The following is a 16,695-nucleotide window of genomic DNA, read 5'->3' as shown; positions in this document are numbered from 1 at the left end:
GGCTTGAGTTTATTCGCTGCGCCAGTTGTGTGCTCCTGTTGTTGTTGTTGTTGTTGTTTTTTGGGGGGGAGGGGGGGGTTCTCATTTCCTAAATTGTTGTGGCTGAAAAGCCAGACACTTTGGAACCGTATGGTTTTTTTCAATAAAGTGGATATTGAGCTGCGATGTCAGACGAATGGAAGAGAATGAAAGGAAAAATAAAAATAGCAATTTCTCCCAGACATCATGACTGAACGCCGTCCACTTTTCAAAAGTGTGAAAAGACAAAAAGGGCTTTGCCGGAGTGGATCGATGAGCAAAAGCGTTGAAAGTCCCGCTTTGGACTGCCAGCTGTTGATTCCGAGAGCGAAGCAGAGTCCTTCACCCCGGCAGATGAAATCAAACGAGGCGCCGAGAGAGAGCCAAGGAAAAAGAGGCGACAAGACGCTCGAGTCAAGCCAATTCATTCACTGCGCACCGAGGTCAGCCGCTCCGTATTTGACACGTCGGAACGAATTTCCGCCGCGGAGGTGATCAATAATTGGGAATGCCCGCGCATTGAAATCAAACAAAGCGAGCCATCTCTTGAATTCCTTCGCGGCTTGGCGAGGCGGGCGTATTCCTTTGCGATCGCGTGAAAAAAAAACGTGGAAGAAGGAGCCCGCGCGCGCGCGCGCGTGACGGACTGGCGGGCAGCCTCGGCTACGGTCCGGGGAGGGATCGGAGCTCAAGTTCAAGTGAAAAGCTTCTCGAGTCCGGCGTTTCGTGTCGGCATCGAGTTGGTGGTGGTCGAGCGACGGGGAGCCGCCGCACTATTTGCCCCCCCCCCCCTCCCGTTTCAAGTAGTGAGCGAGCGAATATCACCTACCTGTAGCCGGCTGGCTATCGCGGCCCAACTTGAGAGCCGGCGTGGGGGCCGCTCGTTGAAACAAAAGGCCCAAATGTCGAGCGAGCTCTTCCGCGTCCCTGCGCCCGCGCGTCCTCCGAGCGCCACTGACGACGTTCAACGCTTCCAGGCTGAAAAGGGGGTCGAAAGAAAGGCGAGCGGCGCCATCCGCGCATCTCCGGGTGGCCTGGAAAGCAGCGGCGTGGAACAAAAGTCCCCCGAGGTGGACGCACGGACTCGACGTGCGGAGGCGGAGGCGGGAGGCGTTGACTGCCGGCCAAAAGTTGCCCGCTCCCGACCGACCGGAGAGAGGCGGGGCCGGGAGCAGGTGGATGAGGAGGCGGGCTCGCCGTGGCCACGCCTACACCCGCACCCGGGCCAAGCCAACAGAGCCCCAAATCTCACTTGGAGCGCGTGCGCGCGCGCGCTCTTGGTTGCCGATGGCCACGTTTGGCAACATCTCATTTCTTTTCAACTGCCACCGTCGGCCCAAATGTGGCTTGATTTGACGATGCTCTCTCATTGTGGCTGAAGTCTGCATTGATCAAAAACGTGGGTGCGCACAGACCAACACTGTGAACAACCTGTGACCTCCATTTAAAAAAAAAACAACAATTCGGCGTCGTCGATCACGGCGTGGCTTTTCCTGAATGAGAACACGGAAAATGGAGCCAATTTGTCGCTTCCATTTATTCCAAATTAAAAGTCTTATCCGAGGCGAGGGGCGAGATAGGCAGAAATTGACGATGATGTCTTTCATTCACACGCCGATCGGACGGACACTTTGGGAAGGCGGCTGCGCTCGATGAAAAATCCCATCCGCTGCATGTCCTTTCTCATTCAGACTCGCTGGCCCAATTCAATTCCAATCCAATCTGGTCCTTTCATTTGCATCTGAGGTGGGAAACAAAAGCTTGTCGGCCGCCATCTCGCAAGGGGGAGGGCAAGCCGCCCCGTTGGCCTTTTCTCCAAAGTGGCCAATCTTCCGAGCGACCCGGCACCAAGGACGCCTTTTGCGGCCAAAAAGGAGTCGTTCCTTTCACTCCGTGCGAGTTGCATTCGGGACGAGGCTTCTCTTTGAGACAAACGGGTGCAAAAAGGAAAGGATGTGCAATCCCAATTGGGACATCAACTTTGAATCCACAGCCAAAATGGACAGGCAGCGCCCGTGGAGATGGAACGGGGCCCTCGAGCGCTGCCGGAAGGGGGCCCCGGCGTGACTGCGATGGCAAGGAAGTCCAGCGCTCATCCAGGAAATGGCACGGCCTTGCGCCGGTGACTCTGAGCCGCAATCACGCCGACCTTTAACCGAGGCCTCCACATTGGGCTTCTGTTTCCGGAGATGTCGGCAATTCCGACTGGAGCCGCGAAGGAAATAAGATCAAGATGGTTTCTCTTCCGCCCTCTTTCCTCTACATGGGACACGGACGGCGCGCTTCGGCTTTCGATCTCGAAACAGGGGCGTTTGTGTTCAAAATGAAAGCGGGAAGCCATTCTCCAATTTGCTCAGAGCACGCTTCTCACACTGGGACATGACAAGTATTTGCTTTTGGACGAGACGGGTCGGACGAGCGGTTTGGCGCTGCTATGATGAGAAAAGGACACTTTGCTTTGTGGGGAAGGCAACACGAAACCCGGTGAAAAAAAATTGCCCACGCATCAAGAGACTCTTGACTTTTACAATTTATCCTTGCATGTGAAGCGTTTTGGGGTTGGGGGGGGTTCCACTGGAGGGAGGATAAAGAGGTGTTTCTTGTTGATTGTGACGGGGAAGATGACGCACGAGCGACAGGTGGTGTCAGAAGGCTTACTTGGCTTGACGGCATACGTCACATGTGGAGGAGACAAATAGCAAACGTGAAGAGATGAGACATGGCCGCGTGGGAAAAGAACAATCCGGCACAACAAAGCCATTTTCTAATGGATGGCTTGCAACAACAAGAATGGCGATGGAACTGGGAGCGGGGCCTCCATGAGGGGGCCAAAAGGACGACGCTGGACAAGGCTTCAAGGCTCTCTCCCGGATGAGCCGCGGCCCACCGTCGCTTCCAAATACATTTGTCTCCCTCGCCGTCACTGGACTAAATAGAAACATCCGAGCCCCGAAGCCCGAATGCCACTTGAAGAGCGCCCCCCCCCCTCCCCATCTTTTTTCGAGGGCCCTGATTTCAGGTACAAAGTTGAAAAGAGCAAGGAGGAGTGGGTCACGTCTCCGGGGTACGCCTGCGGCGAATAAGAAAGGATGAAAGAATCCTTTGTTTGGCCGGACAACGACTCCCGCCGTGAGAAATACTGTAGCGGCGGGGGGCCCGCGGGGGGCCCGCGGGGGCCGCGTCTCCCTCAATTTGAAGGCCGCAAAGCAGCCCGAGCGCAAAGGCTAAAGTCATACGGAATGGCCGATGGGATCGCAGACGTCGGCGTTCTTGCCACTCTTTCTTCTTCAATTGCTCCGCGGACGGCACTTTGGATGCGGCCGCGGCTCTTTGAAGGAGCTCCACAAATGCTCTTCACTTGACTCGACTCGACTTGAGTCTTCCGCATCGAGTGAACAAACGATGGCAGCGGTGCTTTTGGGCTTGCAGAAGAGGTGGCGAGCATGCCGCCCCTTTGACTCCGCCTCCAGTCATTTCCTTCTTTGTCCCTTTGAGCGGCGTCTTCTCGCGCTTTCTTACTTATGCGCGGCCATGCAAATAGAGACACCCCTCAAGGCGCCCCCTACAGGGAAGCGCACAAACAAACGTGCGCGGGGATCGTCGTGGGATCGCCACCCGCACCTTCGAGCCGGAGCTTCCCCGCCGGGAGGCATCCGGAGGACGGCGGCCATCCATTGAGGCGGGAAGCGAAAAAGAGCCGCTTGGGGGAGGAACTTTTGTCTGCATGAGCAATCATGGGCTTGTTTTTGCGCAGGTTGACCACACGCCACGCCAAAATGAGGCCGTCGTCGCCGCACTTAAACACGCATCGATGTCAATACAACTTTGCGGGACGTGGAGAGGAACCGATGGGCCGTGCGCGCCGTCCATCCGGAGGCGGCGCCTTTCGCCTTTCTTTTGGACCTTTGGCCTTGCTTTTATGAGGCGCCGCGAAGACTTTGATGGCCAGCACGCGGTATCCATGGCGACCGGCGTTCCCTCCCAACGCTCCCTTCGCTGTCTAGACCGAGTAAGCAGGCGGCGGTCGGGTGAGGGCGAAGGGAATCCGCCACGCCCGTTTTCATGCCAGATCAGAGCCGCGCCGGCGTTGCCTCTTTTTCATCGTTTCACGGTTGCTACGGTAACGGGAGATCGCGCACAACGCTCCGGGCCTTCCATCCAAGCGGTGACGGTGACGCCGAAAGCGTCCCGTCTCGCGTCAAACGCTCGGTCCCAAACGCGCAGGCTTCAGCAAAGTATTTGTGTCACAGAAGCGTGGCGTCTCCCGCGTGGTCGCGCTTCAGATGAGGACTCGCGTGTCTCCGGAGACGGCGCCTCCCCCCCAAGCAACGACGGGCATCGAAGGTCTGTCGCGAGTCGACGCGAGCGGCCTCGTTTGCTTTGAAGGCGCTCGAGCCGCCCGTGTGCGGAGATCAATGTGGCGACTTCAAAACAAAAGGCAGACAGAAAAAGCCCCCCTCCCTCCCCGCGTCTTTGCGCCAGTCGTCCGCCGCCTCATCCTTTGTTGTCCTAGCGTGGAGAATGCCAGGAGTGGCTGAAGATGGCGAGCTTTGCTCTTGCTTTCAACTCGGCGAAATCCCTCCCGGTATTTTGACTGGCGAAACCTCGGCTCACTCCAAGAACATTTGGGGGGAGGAAAGGATGACACCGTGACGACCCGTCTTGTGTTGTGTTGCAAATGTCAAGGGGCATTCTTCGGCAACCGACGGCGTGGAGTCCCGCCCGGTGGCGCCGGGGCCCGATTCCAACGGATCCAGCAAGCGTAGCGGACAGGAAACGGCCGCAAAGGCTCCTCTTTCTTTTCCAATGTTTCCAAACGGCCGCAAGCGGAAGGGGAGCTCCCTCGCTTTGCATCCGCCCGGCGGTCAGCGCAGACGGCGCAGTCGCCGACTCCGTGCGACCGGAGAGCGAGAGGCCTCGTCCTGCACGAAGGGCCCCCCCTTCAAAACACGGCAGAGCAAAGCAAGGCCCCATCCCCAAGGCTCTGCGCTCAAGCGGGGGATGTGGAGTACCCAAGGAAGCGATTAGAGATTGAGGGCCAGCTATCTTTCGGAGTCGCTTCCTCCAGCTGTGCCAAGAGGGGTTTGGGGGGGGTCAGAGATGACCACTGCGCTCGCTTGTCATTCTGGGCGGGGATCAGCCATTTGCCCTGGGAGCCAAAGCACCGGGCCAGCTTTGACTCAACTTGCGGACGGCATATTGCCGACAACCGTTTGGCTCCCACACCTCTCGGAATGCAAAATGGAAGGAAATATTTGAAGCGGTTGCGGCTTCCCGCATCCTTCCATTTTTAGAATGGCTGATGCTGGTCAGAGTCACGGGCGGCTTCAGCCTATGACGGGGGGGTAATGACGTGGATGTCGAGGCCCCCCCTGCGGGTCATCTCGCTATTGTCCAAAGGTGTGGGCCAAAATGTCTTTTGAGCGTTGCTTCCGAAAGCAAAAAAGGCCGCTGGATGGCTCGATACGCCATTGCTGGTTAGGCGCGCGGCTCACATCCACGCCGCCATTGTTTGCCGACAAGATAAGCGAGCGCAAAGACGACAAAGAACGGCAAGTGCCGATCGCGCCGCAATCTCTTTCACACTTGGCTTCCTCCGCTTGCAAAAAAAACGAGTGGTTGGCCGCGCTCACGATTTGTTTTGCTATCAAGGACAATATGTGCCCATGCGTCCGCATCCAGCGAGCGCCGTCGTCCGTCGGCTGCTCACCAAAGTCGATCTCGAGAATTCCCTCACATCTAGTCTGGCAGCGGTGATGCGCGCGCGATACCAATGAGCATCTTCTCGGCTGCCTTTGAAGAACTTTTCTTTTGCTTCGCGGATGAAAACCTCGTCTCCGGGGGATAGCTGAGCAGATCAGAGACACGAGCGCACTTTTTCTCTGCCCCCCACCCCCCCACCCCTGGCGTAGCAAGGATGCACTCCTGTGGCGAGAATGTCTCAAAGCCTTTCCAGGTTGAGCCAAAGCCTCGGTTCACGAAAAGAGCAAAACAAAGTCACTTTGACAGCAGCTCAAAAATCTGTTCATAGATTCAAGATATGTGGACACACGCAAAAGAGGCGCTTCGTGTCAAAGGTCATATGACCCCGAGCCGTTTCCATCTTCACTTCACTGACACTTGATTTTGACTTTGTTTTTTTGTACTTGCTACGCTCTTCGATAGTCATCGAGCGTCGCTTCAAGGGAAGGCAGCGAATCGTCCGTTTTGGCGTCGGCCGACTCGAAAGGGTCGAAGGAGCGAGAGGCGCTTGCTGCTTCGTCAAGAAACGGGGAAGTGCCCTCGTCTCCTCAATCTTTGACAACAGCCCGACGCGGAAGCTTTGGGACAAAAATCAGCTCTGGCCTTCCTCGAGTGGCCGCTGACTTTCAGCGTGGATTGGCGTCAGCGGGCGATGGAGCGACAGAAAAAAGGCGCAAGCCGCCGCGGACCAAATCGGAGAAGATTTCATCCATCCGACGCGTCGCCGTCGACGGCTCCTTCAAAATGCATGTGGCCTTGCGGTTCCTTTTTTTTTGTTTTGCTGATGAAACGCGAGGCTCGTCATGGACTCCAAACAAAGCTGGCGACAGACAGATAAGGATGGGCCCCATCGCAAAACGCCGCGTGCGGGTCGACTGTTTCATGTCAGCCGGTATGTTCCAAAGACGTCATTCTTCCATTCTTCCACTTTGCTTTGGTCTGATTGCGCGATGACAACAAACCTTTTCAAGGGAGGCGCACCGATGCTCAACCCCCCCACTCCCCCTCCAAAAAAAAACAACCCAAAACAACAACCTTCCAGCATACATTGATGGTACTGGAGAAGGCCGCCGCGCACCTTTTCCAAGTGTCCCCGTTGCAACGCAGCCCATTCAAATGAGCACGTTCAACGTCTGAAAGTCTGGAGGGCCGCTCATGTTAAGGGAGCTTGTTGCTGCATGTCTCTCTCTCTCTCTCACACTGGACCCCCCCCCCCCCCTCCCCCACCTTACACTTGAGCATCAATTCATCTCACTCCCGCAAGCTGACAGACCGCAGGGGCCCAGATGGCAACCTCCGTCGTCCATTTTCCCCCTCAACGACACGGCAAGGCCACGTGCCTCTTTTCCGGGGGGGCCGCGGACGCATCTTTGCCACTGGACATGCTTTGCGCTTTGGACCATGGAGCCGGTTACATATTGATAGCATAACCGCAGCGCCATGAACTCTGAAACCCTTCCTTTCCGTCCGTTTTCTTCTCCCCTCCCCCCCGGCGCAGAAGTTGTTTTTCAAGGCTCCCCAAATAAAAAGCGCGGCGAAGGAGCTCGAGGGGACGGCCGGAAAATTCAGGGAGCGCTCCTTCCATTTACGACACTGATTTGTTGCCGTCGCAAGCGCTTGGCGGCAGCTTGGCTAATTCGGGTTACAATTGGGAGACGACCATCCGTCAAACTTTTTTCATCCGCACCGGACGGCGGAGATCACGCGCCAGCATACGGCGCCGATATTTTCCTAGGCCGCCCCAGATGAGGTCAGAGTCTAGAAAAGAAGCTCGGGCGCCAATGACGGCGGCCGCCGAGCCCTCCCCGCGAGCCCCTTCCGAAAGGCGCAAGCGTGCTCGCCGACGTGGGCCTCCAAGGGTGACACGGGAGCCCGTTGGAGCGCCGAGGAGGGCGTGGTGGCTGAAATCATTTGTTGTCCTTAACTTGCCCACTCCCGTCACACGCATTCGGGACTCCAGACTTTGACCTCAAGCGCCGTGAACTCGTCACCGGCTCATAAACGACCCGCCGCTCATGTGCAATAACAAGCCGAACGGCCTCCGGTCGAGACCCCTCCGCAACAAATAAGGACATTTTTCAGGAAATCACGCTACCGTCGTCCAAATACGCACGACTCGGCCAAAACGTCATCGGCGGCCCTCCTCGGTCACCGGCTGGATTGGGACGAGTGAATGGATCCAATTAACGTGGAGCTCGGGCGGCCGGAGGTTCTGCCAACACCCGCGTGTTGTTGCAGCTGCCGGCGTGAAAGGTGACGAGTGGCTTTCTGCCTTTACGAGAGGAAGGCGCTGAAGGAGCCCGGGGGGGGGGCGCCGCCGCCGGCATGGCCAATCCTTAATTGGCAAACGTTAGCTGAAGTCACACAAATATTGACACTTGAAGGTTTGCAGAAGAGGTCGCCACACGGCCTTTGCTGAACAAGCTAGCGCCGCGCCTTATAATCCCGTGCGCCTTGCATGCGGATCCGTATTCTGAGTATTTGAAATGTTCCGCCATGTTTCCGTGGATTTATCCAAGTCCGATTTCAATCTGATTCCATCAACGCGAGTTTTCCCTCTTCGGGCTACTTGTTGCGGAAAAGTGCGGACTTGCCGCCGACGCGTGCAAAAGTCGTGCGTTTGGCGCCTGCGGCGGAGGTAGCCCGGGCTTCCGGGCTTCTGCCGTTTCTTCTCAGCGGGACTTGGAAGGAGCCCCCCCGCGCTTGTGCTGTCTGAGCAAAAGTAAGCCGTGCGCTTATTTCCCTCGAGTCATATGAAAGGGAATGAGAAGAGGAAAAAAAAAAAAAAAACAAAGGCAGTCAAGACCCGTCTTGACCCGTCGGCGCGCCGGCTAGTGAATCGCTCCCTCGTCGCCGCGCGGGCAACGAGGCGGCGAGAGCGTTCGCAAGCTTGTGTCAGCTTGAAAGTGGCCCCCGGCGGAGGATGGCAGCCAAAGCTTCTCCCGTCCAAATCGGCTGCGGGTTGGCCGCCAGCTTGGACTTTCAAGGTGGGCTCACTTCACTCCTGCTCCGAGGCCTGCGGACGGACACGCGGACGGATTGATCCGCGCGCGCCGGCCGACGAAGGCCCCGCCCGCATTTTGCCGAGCGTCTTCCCCTGGCCTGGAGCTGGCCATTTGTCTCACTTGAGCTTCGACGAGGTCAAAGGGACGAGCGCGGCGGCCCCAAAGGGCAGCAATCGCGTTCAACGGGCCCATCGTCATCGGCCCGATACCGTTTGGCGGGGTAGCAATGAGTAAGGCGGGCCTTTGCCAATGATTGGACTTGTTCTGCTTTCCATCCATCCCATCAGCTGACATGCTTGTCGCCTCCTCCGATGGTAGCAGTAGTAGCGCCTCCCGCTTGGCGCAGATGGGAACTTAAGTCGCTCATCCCCAGGAGAAAAATGGCTACGGCAGATGGAACTCAAGTTCGAGGGAACGTCAAACTATCGACAGGATGCAATACTTTCTCTCCCTCTTCCGGAGCTCGTTTCAAATGCTGCCAAGCGAGGCTGCGATATCAAAGGCGGCTTCCTTGGCGCGCGTCCAAAAGCCAGCGGGTCTCATCCGGCCGCTCGGGAACATCTGGCGGCGACGAGCGGCGGGCCCAATCCAATCTGACCACTCGGATTCAACTGCCGTCGGCCAGATGAAACCCAAAAGACTTTGGACATTCCGTCGCCATGGCATCCTAATGGCAACATAGGAGGAGAAAGAGCGCGGCCGGCGGCATCCGTTGACGTTACGCACCGCGAGCGCAAACGTGAGAGAGGAGCCGGTCGGCCCAATGACGCCGCCAAAGATGCAAATGCAAACGCGCTTGGTGGCGGGCCGCTCGCCGGGCTGCGGCTGCGGCGACCGCCGCGTCACGTGCGGTCTCCGTACTGGCTTCTCATCACGCATACCAAGTAGAGCCGCCACGCTCATGAACTGGCCCCACCGCCGCCAACTTTTCTTTCAAATGCACGGTACACAAATCCAACACGCATTAAAAAAAGTGGATTACACTGAATGGCTGTTCAACGCGTCGACTGATAAGTAGTCAATCTATATGTAAATAGGAGCTAGGGAAAAGGCATTAAGCGGCCAGTTTGATCGGAGGCCCCCCAAGCTGAACTCGGGACTTTTAATGGAATCTGCTTGGAGGACGGCGAGGCTGCAAAGTACCAAAAAAAAAAAAAAAAAAAGCTTTCGCGAGGGAGAACGCCGGATAAAAGAGTACAAGAAAGATTACTCTGACCGAGCGCAAATGCACTTATTGCGTTTCGGAGGTCACGCTAGCTTTTCTGCACCACTGCGTTTGCGCCACACGCGACAAAGTCAAGGTTGCCTAAAAAGAAACGCAACTTTTCATTTGCCATCATGGAAAAGATCGCAAAGGACGAACGAAAGCCTTGAGTAACAGCAAATTTTATCATTGAAAACACTCAGCAAAAAATCAAATAAAATCCAATAGAATAGAATACATGCTGATTTCTATCGCGCTTTCACAACAGCGGCAGAAGCAAACAGTTAACATCAAGTCAAATAATCAACACAACACATAACATAAAAGACGGACAGTCGTGCAGTCCTAACCACTTTTGCGTCACACGCTTTGTTGTTTGAAGCAGTTTGAGATGAAAGAGGAGAGAAGCAAAGTGGATCAGAGACGTCCTGCTCAAAATGTGCACACGTCGGCCTAAAGCTAAGTTTCAAAGTCAACAAGAAGCTGTAGCGTCCATTGACGAAAAAGAGATTGGTTCACTTCTCCTGTTCCATGGAAAAATCCATGTCAATTCCAAGCGGCGACTCTCGGTTCCAAATACGCATGGGCGCTTCTCCCCACAACGGACACATTTTAAGATGTAGGCCCAACTTGAGCTTCCCCTCCTTGACAGAGCAGCATCTGCCACTCATTTTATACATCTATATTTATATACAGCATATAGGATACACACACACACGTAGCGAGCATCTATGAGTTGCTGCAAATAATGCCCCCCCCCCCAAACTACAGTATGTCCCGATGATGATTTTGTACTTTGCGCTGTAATCCATCTCAGCGGTAAGAATTGGAGCCGGAGCAATCAGAAGAAACGGTCCAGATGCCAAAGGTGTGAAACAGGCACCAGCTAATGAGCACATTCACGGCACGTCGCACTTTCAGGTCACTCGACGACCCGCTCGCCGCGCAGGTCCTCGCGGCGTACTCGGAACCGCTCGCTAATCCCCCTGCGGTCACCGCAACAGCAAAGCACGCGCGCTCTCGCGCGAGCCGCCACGCAACGCCCGCTGGGAGTCGTCGGCAAACACCTCGAGCTGTCCACAAGTCCGACGTTGAGCTTCGCGCAAATGGCGGCAGCTGTTCGTTAAGAAATGAGACGAAATCAACGTTGGACTTGCTGGAGCGGTCGGCCCACTTGGACGACGCGCGCTTTGTGGTTGCGCTGCGAAGAACGTAGTTTGCTTCATTGCTCCCACATTCACACCACCGTCCCGCTATATGTACGTCTTATATTTGTCACCCCCCCCCCCCCCTTACACACACATACTCGTCAGTCATGCACTTATGGAATGTTCTAAAATGATAGTTGACATAATTGTGTCAAATTACAAATGACCTGCATGCTTGTCATGACGTAAGTGAGTGAAAACAAGAATGAAATTGAAGGCAGTGAGACGCACTTGTTGTGCTCGGCCCATCTGCCTCACTTCCGAGCTTCTGTTTGAATCTCAGCTTCCGAAGCGAGCGGAATTCGCACGCTTGCGTGCCTTTTCTCTCGATTTGACCGCGCGCGCAGTATACCCCCAAAAATAAATCAAGAAAAGTCCGACTCTAAATGGTACATGGGCGCGATTGAGTATTGACTGTAGGTCAGGTTGAACGCCAGGCTCGCGCAGAGCTTGCCGATGAGCTGCTCGTTTGAATGGGCCGTGTTGCAACCAACCTCGGGGACACTTGGAAACGCGCGCGGGACAGCGGCCCTCTTGCGTTGTTGGTAAGCAACCATTTCGACAGTGTCAACACTTTCTGTTGGAGCCAATCCAACAGAAAGCTGCTCATTTCGATTTGGAGCATACAATCTCATCATAGTCCTCTGCCGCCCCCCAGTGGAGAGACGTTGAATACACCCGAGCAGACAAACTGGTGGCAAGCCTTTCCCGAAACAAACATTTATTGGCAATCGCGAGGAAAGAATGCATGACATATTCAGGGAGCGTCTGTTGGAATAGAAAAGCCCTTTCTTATTTACAAAGTCCGCAATTGAACGTGAAAAATGGTAGCGCACGCACATACAAATTGCTGTCCTTGACACTGGCTTAATCGGTCACTCGACTTCACAGCCCGTCCCTTCGGCCGCGGTTACAAAACTCGGCTCATCGAGACAAGGTGACGACAGAGGAGAGGGCGCGGACGACATGAGCGATTGCACAAACGCCATCCGGGCTGCGATCGGAATCGGCGAGCAAGCGGCTGGCGTGGAGCAGATTGACATGCGTGATCAAAGCGTCGCTTCAAAACGCGTCCTGCCACCGAGAGGAAACGGAATGACAAGCGCCATTTACACACACGGAGAGTGTGTGTGAGAGAGAGAGACTAGCTTTCAGTGACTCCACCGACAACAAAATCAGAAAAATCAGAAAGCAGCTATTTGGGCAAACCCAGGTTCATTACCTCCAGAAAAACAAAGAAAGCCGCAAAGTGTCCTTCACGTTTAAAGCGAGGCAAAAGGCAAGAGGTGTTCAAACCCATCAACGGACCGACACGTCGTCAATTTGTCTGCGTGGCGTGGCGTCAACCGAGGGCCGCCGGGTGGTTATTATCCATGGGATTCACGGGAGACGGTTGTTGCGTCATCGAGGAATTTGCATCGATCGCTCACGATTTCATAAGCGCGTGCGAGCCGCAGCCTCGGGCGACCGGCGTCTCGCTCGGCCGCAAGGCACTTAAAAGCTCCGAAGGCGGCAGGCGAGCGCTCGTTACTTTCTGGAATTAAAAGTGGAATTTGAGCCTCGTGACAAATGAGGCACGGCAAATGACGGCGAGGACGCTCATTGGCGAGGAAAGGCCTTCGCGCCATCCTCATTTGGCAAACGCTGATCAAAACCGCCGTTGCACCAAAACACGCGTGAGGGCAATGACGAGAACAAAAGACCGCGGGCGCCATCCGAGCGCCTCGGCGTCGACGAGCGGCCAGGCGCCACGGGCGTCAACAATCCACCTTCTCGCACGGATGACGTTTCAAAGAAGAGTTGCTGCAAGAGTGCCGCCACGCGGCTGCGGAAGGAGCGGAAATACTTCACAAGAGGCGGCTGGAGGGATGACTGCGGATGATTCACAAGGGTCGGGGCCGCGCGCCTCTTTCACTTTCAGCTTCTCCGTGACTTGGAGTGCCGGATGAGCCACTGCAAGGTGATATCTGCCAAAGGGGAGGGAGACGTCGGTCGTGGGCGCCAGCTGATATGAGCGAAAGCCGCCCAACGGCACCGCGTGCGCCTACCTATGTTGTCCTTCTCTTTGCAGGATACCGAGTAGCAGCAGATTTCCCGATCCTGGATGGCCGACAGGTTCCTTGATGAAGAAGGAAAGCGGCGGAGATGAAATCCCGTCGTCACGGAGCGCCAGCCCAGTTCCGTGGCATGCCCGCGGGTGACAAATCTTAACACCCCGCAAAGTTTCCGTGACACGTCGACGCAGGCGAAGCGCCGCGATCGCTACAGCGGGAAGAGGGAAATCATTGCGGGTTGCCTCACATCTTTTCAATGAGCTGCTTCTCATCCAGCGCGTTGGCGAGGTCGCGTTTGTTGCCCAGCACTAGAATCTGAAAAAAACAACAAGGGCAAAGGCCCAGTCATCTCATCGACAAGTCAATGGATTGCCTCCTTTTCCCTTCAAACTCAACGAAATACTTTTGGAACTTTGGCGGGTGCCGCTCGTCTTGAGTGTGGAGTGCACACCGACATACCGGAATCCCTTGGAGCTGTGGCTTGTCCAACAAGTTGTGGAGTTCATTTCGGGAGGCTTCCATCTTATCTCCATCCGCCGCATCCACCATGTACCTGCAAAAGTCCAAATTAATACAAATACAGCAGTGCCCCGAGAGAGCAATAAATGTGGTCAAAATAATCATGACACCCCCACGCCCCCCAAAAATAATTATAAATATATATATATATATATATATATATATATATATATTTGCAAATATATTGATCACTATGCAATATTACGGAGTTGCAAGAAGGCAGAAAGAAAGCAACTGATTCTACCGTTAACTGCAAGAAAAATTCTAATCAATCAATCAAATGGATTGATTTGTGAAAAGGACTGCATAAGCAAACACAGCAAATGAAGCGTCTTACTAAGAGAAAGAAAAGATAAGCTAATAGACGCGCGCAGCCACCGACGAAACGTCGCTTTCTCCCGATTCCGTGGCAATGACGGGCGGATGGAAAGCAGACTTCATTTTCCACGCCCACTTTTACTGGACACGAGCATCGAAGCCTGGGGGGGGGGGGGGGTCCTTTTGCTCATCGCGCGCCGCAGCCGACGCAAACGTTTGAAATGTCCCCATGACGGCCAAAACCACGGCGGTTGAAGTTCACAGAAGAGATTGTGAAGAAAAATACAAGGATCACAAAGGCACCTGTTTTTCCACTGATACATAATGATAATAAGTCGGGGGGGTCGGGGGGGGGGGGGGGTCGGAGGCATGCTAATCCATGCCAAGTGCGCACACTCACACAATAGCATTGACGCCTCGACAGTAGCGTTCCCACATGCTCCGGAAGCGGGGCTGCCCTCCTATATCCCATATCTGAGGAGGAAAAACACTTTTCAAAATCAACTCAAACGAAGGGGCCAACACTCGCACCCGCGTCGCCACTTCATTTATTCTTCCAAAACACAAAAGAAACAACACAAAAAGAAGGCCTCCTTTTTGGGATATTCGAAGGAGGCGCGCTGGCAAAGCGCGACTATCGTCCAATTGTTTTGCAAGGCCGCTCGCGATGCCCGCAGCTTCGTAAGCCGTCGATGAAAAGGGAAGACGTTACATCACACCAGCAGATAGGATCTTCACACTCGAGCGGGTGTGACGTTCCCGAATGCCGATGGCCAACTTTTATCTTCCGTAAGTGTCTATTTTATCGATTTATCGACGCGGGTGACAAGTTGCGCTTTGGAGAAGGCCAAGTCCACTTGTTTCCATGGATCACGGTTCAAGAAACGCCATCGGCGGGATGGGTTGAAACGGCAGAGCCGCCCGCGGACTTGTTTGCATTGCAGTCGGAAGCTGCGCTTTGGCGCGTTCAATTTCCGACCCATTTCCAGTATCGCGGACGCATAATATGCGGCACAATGATATCGTTGTCTATCATTGTCGATGGCGCGTCAAAGTATTTTGTAAGGTTGCAATTGGAGTGGATAAATCTTACACATTGCCTTGATCTGAACTCATTCTTTCCCAAAGACGTTTCTAAACGTCTTTTCAGACTTGGTCCAGAATTGGCTGCTACTGAATGAGTTAATATCCTACAATAATGTCCTCAAATGGAGCTAATGTTATTTATTGTTATGAAGAAGAATGAATTGCTTCTGTGTAAAAACACACACACACACACACACACACACACACACACATGGGAAAGGAGCTTGAAAAACAAAGTTCCTATTCAATCGCAATCACAATTTCAAAGAAAAGGGGAAAACAACGTCACGTGAAGATGCAAAACATCCCGCCGGCCACGTTCACATGCCTACCTTGATTGTCACGTTGCCTTTGGTGACCTTGCGCATGTTGAAGCCCACGGTAGGAATCATGTCTTCACTGAACTGGCCCGACTGCCAATGCAAAACAATAGAGGGCTCGTCAGCAAGAGGTGGAAATGGAACACTAAATCATCTCCGGTAGTGTCGGGGATTTTCAGAAGAACGCATTTGATCTCGGTGACCGTGCACAAGAAAACAGCATCCAGACACAAGCTGGTGTTAGCGCAGGTGTTGACGTGCGCTGTCTGCAAGTGAGAGCACAGAACGCCACTTGGCTGCGTATGCGGAAGACATTCATTGCTCGATTCCGATGTTGCGAGATGCCAAAAATGCCCTCGGTGGTTTGTCACAAGCATTCGCCCTCTTTTTGCAATCTCGTTTGTCCTCGTGAGGGCGTCACGTCCGCAAGGAAGGACGATTCAGAGCAAGCGCGGGGACAAGGTGCAAACTTCACACTCGAACATGAGGAACCCGCGACTTGTCGACTGGGAGTCCGGCGTGCTGACACGAATTCGCCTTGCCGCACCCGGACGCGGCGGGTGGCGATTGCGCATTTCACCGCGCGCGCCACTTAACCTTATGAGGATGCAATTTCCAGGAAGACTTTCGCCGCTGACGAAAGCGGGCCCCACTCGCTATTCACCGATTCCAACGCCGGATGCTTTCGCTGCAGTGAACCCGAATGATGTTGACGGGCGGCGGTCATCCAGTATGACAACGCTCGCGCGTCACCGCTTGGAAGAAGTGCCCGGTCACACCGTCAACTTCGTCGGCGGACGCGCGCCAGACTTGCTACATTGCGCCCCGCTTGCAGTCGACTCGTTCGTTCGACGAAATGGAACTAAACGCATCCGACTACGAAGCATGAAAAGACGCTTCGCGTCCTTGGGCCCAGCCCACGCTGACAGAGCACGTACGTTTCGACGGAGCGACTCACGGCAATCACATTGACGAACGTGGTCTTCCCGGAATACTGAAGTCCCACGAGTGTCAGTTCCATCTCTTCTTTCCAAAACAGGGACTTGAACCAGTCCAGAAGCCTGTTGATAAGGGCCAGCATGTTGGAATAACTCTCTGGTCGAAATCGCGGCGACTTTCGGACCTAACTCGAGTCCTAAGTTCGTAGCAAGCGAACCACAGCGGAAGTAGGGAGCTGCTCGGGCGCGTCACGTGACCTGCAGTTGCCTTCAGGGAATGCTC

The 16,695-nt window shown here is 54.7% G+C and overlaps 1 protein-coding gene across 1 annotated transcript; it reads right to left on the bottom strand.

The window, feature by feature from the left end:
• Positions 1-12,407: 12,407 nt before the first annotated feature.
• arl8bb (ADP-ribosylation factor-like 8Bb) lies at positions 12,408-16,666 on the bottom strand. The gene is made up of 7 exons (XM_052077299.1): positions 16,433-16,666; positions 15,487-15,567; positions 14,469-14,542; positions 13,691-13,784; positions 13,479-13,546; positions 13,226-13,296; positions 12,408-13,144 (listed from the first exon to the last, which is right to left on the bottom strand). The coding sequence occupies exons 1-7, from the start codon at positions 16,553-16,555 to the stop codon at positions 13,095-13,097; spliced, it is 561 nt and encodes a 186-aa protein (XP_051933259.1). The 5' UTR covers positions 16,556-16,666; the 3' UTR covers positions 12,408-13,094.
• Between the last annotated feature and the right edge of the window lie 29 nt (positions 16,667-16,695).

This window comes from Hippocampus zosterae, chromosome 9, assembly GCF_025434085.1.
Source record: "Hippocampus zosterae strain Florida chromosome 9, ASM2543408v3, whole genome shotgun sequence".
Taxonomy (NCBI): Eukaryota; Metazoa; Chordata; class Actinopteri; order Syngnathiformes; family Syngnathidae; genus Hippocampus; species Hippocampus zosterae.
The sequence above is the reverse complement of the archived record's forward strand: the minus strand, read 5'-3'. Positions and strand labels throughout refer to the sequence as shown.

Excerpts from the sequence above, each read along its gene's own strand:
- arl8bb (XM_052077299.1), bottom strand. The coding sequence starts at position 16,555 with ATGCTGGCCCTTATCAACAGGCTTCTGGACTGGTTCAAGTCCCTGTTT. Across the intron at positions 13,297-13,478 it reads AAGCAGCTCATTGAAAAGAT|GAACCTGTCGGCCATCCAGG; the intron begins GTGAGGCAACCC and ends TTCTTCATCAAG. Across the intron at positions 13,145-13,225 it reads CAAAGAGAAGGACAACATAG|ATATCACCTTGCAGTGGCTC; the intron begins GTAGGCGCACGC and ends CCCCTTTGGCAG.